This window comes from Nuphar pumila, chromosome 10 (assembly GCF_984573655.1).
Source record: "Nuphar pumila chromosome 10, dmNupPumi1.hap1.1, whole genome shotgun sequence".
In the NCBI taxonomy this organism is placed as follows: Eukaryota; Viridiplantae; Streptophyta; class Magnoliopsida; order Nymphaeales; family Nymphaeaceae; genus Nuphar; species Nuphar pumila.
In genome coordinates, this window is record NC_143258.1 from 2,058,429 (window position 1) to 2,066,626 (window position 8,198).

Genomic DNA, 8,198 nt, shown 5'->3' on the forward strand with positions numbered 1-8,198 from the left:
AATCCCCATGGGCGTCGACCCTCTATGCACGCCAACACATAGCAGGGCAGTCAAGGTGTAATTTGTGATTGACATCAAAATAACATTGGTTAGGTGTGTTCCAACTAACCATAGATCAGTCAAAGCATACCAACCTAACTAGTAGACCGTCCAATGAATCTTGAGATACTCAACTACAAACCTAATATAATTTAATTTTGAGACTCGTCCAATGAATCTTTTATTTTCTGATAAAAGACAAGAAATTAATGTTATTGTTTTCTAATTTTAAATTTTTTGTTCAAATTAATTAAAAAGTTTTGCTACTTATTAAAAATACAAGATCAATAAAAATGTTCAACTTATCACAAGAAATTGACTGCAAATATTTATCAGAAAAATGGTTTGTTACTGTTTTTTTTTTTAGATGAGTCTCATTTTTATGTTTTTTCAAACTCATTGTTGTTGTAAATGAATGGGTTTTAATATTGGAGGAAGCAAGTTCCCTCTTTTTTTTTTTTTTTTTGAGAAGTGAAATTCTATAACGTTGATTGCTATCAAAAAATGTAGTGTCATTTGTTAGAATTGATCTTTAGACGTTTTAAAAAGTTTCTCCCAAGCATAGTCTGACAAACGTATTTTTCAACAAAATCTTGTGAGAAATTGAAAATTTTTCATAAATCTCGCATTTTTTTGGCAAAATCTTGGCAATAAAAAAGTGATATAAATATATAAAAAATACTTCTTATAAGAACATATTAATAAAAAATATTTACAAATTAAAGTACACGTTTTTTCATGATAAATAGCCGTTTTAAAACGTAAATATCACATTTAAATTGCTGTATTTATGTTTTTTCATAAATCTCGCTATATTTGTTAGAGAGATCCCAACTCTGCATAGCATCAATGTCATGAATATTGTTATTAAGATATTATTGACAAGGACAAACCGATTTATGTAATAAAAATGATAAAATTCTAACATATTAAAACTTACAAAATATAAAATTACAAATGAAAAATTGTTAACATTAAGCTAATATAAGCAATATTGTCATATCGGTGCCTATCGGCAGAAAATTGATACGCTTCAAGCCTGAATCATCTATTTTTAATAAATGTAAAAAAATACCAAAATTTATATTTAATTTTATTTCAAAATTATTTTAATAGTTTGAACACGTGTCACACTATGATTGACACGTAATAAAATTTTATTGTTTTTGGGCCGATACAGAAAACGATTCAGGGCCGATACCGATATTGACAACACTGAAAATAACGATAAAAGCATAACAGTTTAACTCTAAGCGGTATTTTATAAACGTCATGTTCCCTATGAATTTATCATATCTAGCAAATTCAGCAAACGAAATCGTGATATTTTCAACATGGTAAGATATTTGTGAGTTGTGACCATGGGTAGTGTCATGCTATTCAAATCTGATCCGGTTACATGTACTGATCCATTTTACATTCATTGAATCGGGTCTAGGTCCAGATACATCTCAGACCAATCCAAGCCCAACCGTTGAGTGCTTGACAGCTACAAAAGGGGTTGGAATCAGGTGATATTGAAAATCACCACTAGTAGTGATTTTCAATATCCACCACACATACCTGTCAACTGGTCCAGCTTACCCAGACTCGACCCGGACACAACCCTATATGAGGTCTGGGTATGGTGTTAAAAAATAAGACCTGGGTCTGGATCCGAAGGTCCAATTAATACATGGACCTGAGTATAGTTTAGGAAATTTTATACCAAACTCGCGCCGGACCGAAATTCCGATTAAGACCCACAATTTTTCACTGTAAAAAAAAAAAAAATTATCGGGTATGGTCTGGGTCTTGTTCATGTAGTTTTATCGGATTCGGGTATGACTTTTCTTATAATCGACCCAATTAGATCTGAGCCCGGACATGATAACATACCTGAAAATCAGGCCCAAGTCTGATTTTACCTGGGTTCGAACCAAACCCGACCCTTTTACACCCTCTACGCACAATTGTACGAATGCATGTCCGTACCACAAAAACTCTGATGGTACTAAAATGCCCTTGAGAGGACCCTAAAAGGACTCCCCATGTGGTGCACCGTACCACAATAATGAGGGTAGATACTAAAAATATCACGATTGGTGGTGATTTTTCATATCACCATATCTCAACCCCAACAAAAGGGCTCTTTCAAAATTTGAAGTTTGAAAGGAAGCGGTGTGTCGTTCACACATCATAGGATCCAAACTTGCAATTAATTACTAAAAAAGAAAGGTGCTGCTGAAAAAGTGAAAAAAAAAATTAATTTTAAAATTTTATCATAAAATATAATTAATAGAGGTGGAAAATATCGTACGTTCATGGCTAGCTGGCACGGCCTATCCATTTGTACAAATTGCAGCTATTGATACCTTGAATCCAAGATCTCGGATCCTCTTTTTTTTTTTCTAATCCATTTTCTTTTTCTTTTCTTCTTTTTTTAGTGCACTTATGGGGGACACGGTACAAGTGGACTATTTTGTGACTTGTTATTTTGTTAGGTAGAGTTTATGAGGTTTTAATTGAACAATAAAAACTGTAAAAGGTAAATATTGTTCAATATATTATGAAAAAATAAGTTTTTAGTATTTTTATTTTGCAAAAATTATTATTTTTATGTATATGCTAATAAAAACAAGAAAAAAAAAACATTGGGTTGGTTACCTATATGGTCAGCTGGTTCTTGTGTCGAGCTGAAAGCACTCTTTTGTTATAAAAAAAACATAAAAAACACTAATCTCAAATTCTCATGATAGAAGGATGGTGTTTTTTATCTTGTGTTGGGACGTTGCAGGTTCAAAACCCAATGGTATAGTGTAACTGGTAAGAGTCTGATTAACCCCAACTTGGTGACATTTTAAAAGGACGTAGCGCACCTGGGCCCATTTTACTAACCATAGAATTGTTGCGTCTTGGTCATTCGAGTCTTGCAAACATGTGCTAATTGCTATGCGTGTTTAAAGTTGAACATCAACGCTGAGTCTAAAGCCGCGTTTGGCACGTCAATAATATTATCAACGTGTGGAACTTCCATTTCAATATCATGACAACTTCACCATGTGCTTAGGGATGGCAGTGGGGCGGGGCGGGGCGGGGGACAAGGTCTCTACCCCCGCTCCGCTTCAAGATTTTATCCTCCACCCCAGCATCCATCCCCAGCGGTGAATGGATTTTATCCTCCATCCCCGATTCAAACGGGGATGAGGCGGGGAAAAGTGCACGTCCATCCCCGCCTCCATCCCCGTTTCATACCCTTCATCCTCGGTCCAAAGGGGGCGAGGTGGGGTGGGGCCCCGCTTTCCCCTGGTCCACTGCCATCCTTGCATGTGGGTGCTCATAAGCTCATTGGACCCTTCCCAACACTGAGTCTAAAGCTTCCGCTTGGGCAAAGGTAACACCCATCAAATATGAACCTAAACAACCAGCCTAGCAGACCCAGTAAGCCCTTTGGGGGCAGTCTAGTCATTGAATTCCTTGCAAAAGACGCAATCCAAAAATCTAAAAGAGCTAATTAGATCTTTGTCGCACTCAACTCTTAAGGGGATATCATCAGGATCCAACCTTTGCCTATTAACGGCCAAAGGTGAAAAAGTTCACATCATCTAAAGAAAAAGGGAAACAAAGTGAAGGTGCATTTTTACAGCCACCCAATTCCAGAGAGCCAAAATCCATGAGAAATCATATGTAATCTCTAAAAGACACTAGGGATGGCAGTGGACCGGGGTGGGGGGCGGGGGACAAGATCTCCACCTTCGCCCCGTCTCAAAATCCTGTACTCCATCCTCTCATGGGTTTTGATTTTAACCAAAGTTGTTAAATGCGATGAGGTGAAGCGAGGCGTTGAAGTTTAAGCTTCATGATCAAAATAATAAAATATATAATATTAATAAAATAGCACTGGTAAATGATTTTTAAATATAAATATACATATATGAGTTTGTTATATACATATATGAGTTTGTTTGATGGTTGATTTAGTAAATATAAGGTTTTTAAGGACTTGAAAAATAAATAGCTTCCAATTTTTTTAAATTATAACCTTAATTTTGTTTTCATCAAAAATGGCCAAAACGAAAAAAAAAAAAATCTTAGTGATGCATATAAATATTTTTTTCTTGGACATATCAAATGCATACATGCAATAGAACTATCATGAAACTATAGTTTTTGAGCAATGCACTTTTGCACACATCTCTTACTTATATACAAGTATATGTAAATTTAAGTTAGTTATGCTAATGCAAGATTTTTAGTGGTTTACCACGACACAATTAATCGGGAGCTATTAATGCTATTGAAACTTGCATCAAACATTTAGCTGAAATCATAATGAAGACAATCCAAACAGTGTTATATTTGAAATTATTTTAGATAATTATGTATTCAAAGCAATTCCAGAAGGCTTTAGGTACTTAGTGTGCGCCTGAGTATCTTGAGCGTGCACCTTGCCTGTGAGGTGTACGCATCAAGTACTGAAGCATAAGCCTCTTACAACACTGATTTTAACCTCCATTCCTGCCTCAATCTCTGTTTCATGTCTTCCGTATCCGGTTCAAATTGGGTGAAATAGGACGGGTTTCGTTTTCTCTCTATCCACTGCCATCCCCTGAATAAGGATTGGGGGCAAGGTGGGAGATTGGAGTGGGAAAAAAGTGTAAGTCCATCCCTACCTCTATCTCCACATACGTTTTGATTTTAACCTCCCTTCATCCTCGTTTCATGTCTTTGATCTCCGGTCCAAATAAAACTAAGTGGAGCGGAGCCCCGTTTTTTTCAAATCCACTGCCGTCCCAAAATGACTGCTATATTATATGTCCTAGATTTTCCATCGTTGTATATAATCCAACAACAAACAATCTAATAAAAGTTCAACTAGGGTTTCTTGGTTTTCTAACATGTGTTTGGGGGATGGTGGGGGGGAGGGGGGGCACCGTCTAGCGGTTTGGCCGTCCTCTACATGGCAGGTTGGCTGGAAGGGCCTAACAATTGTCTGAACTTGGCTTGTGAAACGCACCCACCGGAACGGCCAATTGTTGCTTTGGACTAAACTATTTTAGTTGAACCCCCAAAGAATACTATAAAAATGAGAAGAAAAAGCAACTCCAAAACCCTAAAAGCGTTTGGTTTTAAAACCTGCTCTTCGTCACTCCAACTGTTTCTCTCTCTCTCTCTCTCTCTCTCTCTTATTGGGGTCCGTTCCTGCCACGCCCATCTCCCCTATGCTATTATTGTTGCTTCTACTTACAGCAAACACCCACCTCTCTCTCTCTCGAACGAGACCCTTGACTCGTCCGCTAGCTCTTTGTCCCCTTCTTTCCCCCTCTTTTTTAACCGAAAATGGCGGAAGGTATCGACTACGGAGAGTTCTGGTTGCCGTCTCGATTCTTATCGAAGGAGATGGGCTTTCTGGAGAGCAAGCTTCCTTGCGAGTTCCCCTACGCCAACTCCTCGCCCGTCGAGTCGGTGGTGAGCTCTGAGAGCGACGAGGAGGACTACATGGCGGGGCTGACCCAGCGCGTGGCTCGCTCGACGCTTGAGGACGACGAGAAGGACGCCGCGCAGAAGGTAAAACTCGCTGTTTCCGGATTTTTTGTGTCCCCCTTGGCGGATTTTGTGATTGGTGCCTTCCTTTTCGGGTTTCCATGATTTGGGTTCTCGGGTTTTCGGTATTTTGTCGCTGATTTATTGGTTTTTTGGGGGGGTTTGGAGAAGGTGGGGTCGCCGCAATCGACGCTCTGCACGATGGGGAGCTGGTCCGGCCGGAGCCTGGACTCGAACGGCAGCCGGGGGAGCTCGAACGAGCCGTCTCAGGTGTCGTCGCCGCCGTCGACGCCGCTGAACCAGACGGACGACGCTTGGGAGTTGCTCTACGCCGCTGCGGGGCAGGTGGTGACGATGAAGATGAGCGAGGAGGGAGCGAAGAATCTAGGAAGGGCAGTCCTCGGCCCGCCGGGGAAGCCGGTACCGGTCACGGTGGGGAAACCCGCTAAAGGTTCCGGGCTTCCCCTGCAGCGTTGCTGGACTGACAACAGCAGTAGGGACTCTTACGCTCTTGCTGCGCATGTAAGGACTAAAACCAACCATTGCCCTTTACTACTCATCGAATATCCTTTTGGGTGTTTGTTGCATAGTTTTCTACATGGGCAAGCTCGCTTTTCCCGGAAACTTGCTTTCGAAGCGAGAAACTCCCACCTCTGAAATTAGGGGAAGCTCTGGCAAATCCTCTCTCCAAACATGGAAACTCGATTCATTTAAATGTGAAGCCCGTTCCTTCTCATTCTTACAATTATTTCTTTTCTCTCAACGTTTTCCTCTGGCTTCTTGTCACTTTTCACACCTTTACCTCATTTCCTGTATTTTTCATATTGATAAATACATTTTTTTATAACAAGCTTGCTTGTTGGATTCATATGATTTTATTTTTTATTTGCTTTAGCCATTTTCTCTGTGTTTCCTTTTTATTTTTTGTGCACTTTGATAGTCGCTTCACAACCGCACCTCTATCCCTACTTTTTGTCACTCGCTTCCCCGCTTCCACTTGATGCCTCGTTTCTCGTTGCTTCTCGTGTCCATTTTGTTTCTTCATAACTAAGATTTATTGTGATGGTGATTTGTGTTATGTAGTTTGAGCTGCTCCAGCAACGGCAGCAGCAGCAGCAGGGTTGGGGGAAGCAAGCCAAATTCGCGCCTTCGCAGCAGATGCAGAGCTGGGCAAGGACAGGCACGAACGTTCAACGCGGTCGCCCACTGGGCCTCCCATCTTCTGCTTGGCCTCCTCTTCAGACCCACTCTTCTGCCAACTCCGGGATGAGGGCCGTCTTTGTGAGCAATTCCGGGTCCAAAAGAGAGTGTTCTGGTACTGGCGTTTTCCTTCCAAGAAGAATCAGTAATCCGGCTGATTTCAGGAAGAAATCTGGTAACTTTTTTCTGTGGGCACGCTTGAAAACACTGTTTCTTGCCGAAACAATTCCTGTTTTGGTGTTATTGATTGATTGGTATTGTTGATTCGGTAGCGTGCTCGACTGTTCTGTTGCCGGCAAGGGTGGTTCAAGCGTTGAAACTCCACATTGATGATATGGGCGTTGCACAACCAAACTACTACCTGGGCAGTCTTGTTCCTGATCATGGTAGGCTTTTGTAACTACACCCTATTTTGTGTATATAGTTACCCGTTTGTTTTCTCTGTTGCATTGTGGTTGACACTGTTTTTTTTTTCTCTTGTGATATGCTTCTGAAGGATCAATTGCATCGAACCCCGGATCGGTTGGTCCAAAGAGTGGGTTCCTTCCTCCCCAGAGGAGAACCATCCAACCTCGACAGCAACCAGTCATCAGCAACGAGTTGCGTTTACCTCAAGAATGGACTTATTGACATCGATCTCTCATTCTATATCTCAACTAATATTTTGCTGGGGTTTCTTATTATAGCTTTTAGGCATCAATGGTTTTAGAATCCATGTTTTTAGGTAGTGGTTTAGATGATAAGAGGCATGTTTTTGTTACCAGGGATAGGCTAGGTGAAACAGTTTTTGTGGAGGGGGTGCCTTTTTTTGTGTAATAAAAGATGATTTTGTCCTTGTGCCATTGGGAAAAAATGGCTGGTGTGGGGGAGCTTCTTTCTGGTCTGCGAGTTTTTGGGATACCAGAGTGGGGAAACTCCTAAAACCACCTCCAGAAAATAATAAGCGGTATTGGGTATCGTACTGTATGTAGTACAGGAAAAAACATGGAAAATTAAAGAGAGTGGGACAAGTGGTGTTGTCTCTCTCCTGATGATTATAGTGGAATGAAAGAACTTGCTTTTAAGATCAGCGGTATTGATTTTGTGGTTTTCGCCTGTACTCTATTGTTTTCTTTATTGTTGCTAGTGTTTGTGCTAGCTGTAGTTGCCTGTATATCATGATCTGCCGTACAAGCATTGATTTTTCCCATCTCTGATCTTTATTTTTTCTTTTCAAAAAGTGGCTATCACAACCATCTGTTGACCTGCAGTGTTTGGTTAAAAGAGTTTTTATGTATGTAAGTTATTGGTTGGGTAATGTCCACTAATCAATTTGAGATGGGTAATGTCACTATACAAACCATCTTTGGAGCTAAGTTGGGTAATGTCCACTAATCAATTTGAGATGGATTTTAGCTTGTGGGCATGAGAGAGAGAGAGAGAGAGAGAGAGAGAGA

At 40.3% G+C, this 8,198-nt stretch overlaps 1 protein-coding gene across 1 annotated transcript; it reads left to right on the forward strand.

The window, feature by feature from the left end:
• The first annotated feature begins 5,128 nt into the window (after positions 1-5,128).
• LOC149823219 (uncharacterized) lies at positions 5,129-7,831 on the forward strand. The gene is made up of 5 exons (XM_090019989.1): positions 5,129-5,586; positions 5,734-6,084; positions 6,646-6,937; positions 7,035-7,148; positions 7,259-7,831. Exons 1-5 carry the CDS (start codon positions 5,359-5,361, stop codon positions 7,390-7,392), a joined length of 1,119 nt encoding a protein of 372 aa, XP_089876115.1. The 5' UTR covers positions 5,129-5,358; the 3' UTR covers positions 7,393-7,831.
• Positions 7,832-8,198: the final 367 nt, after the last annotated feature.

Excerpts from the sequence above, each read along its gene's own strand:
- LOC149823219 (XM_090019989.1), top strand. The coding sequence starts at position 5,359 with ATGGCGGAAGGTATCGACTACGGAGAGTTCTGGTTGCCGTCTCGATTC. Across the intron at positions 6,085-6,645 it reads CTTACGCTCTTGCTGCGCAT|TTTGAGCTGCTCCAGCAACG; the intron begins GTAAGGACTAAA and ends TGTGTTATGTAG. Across the intron at positions 6,938-7,034 it reads TGATTTCAGGAAGAAATCTG|CGTGCTCGACTGTTCTGTTG; the intron begins GTAACTTTTTTC and ends TTGATTCGGTAG.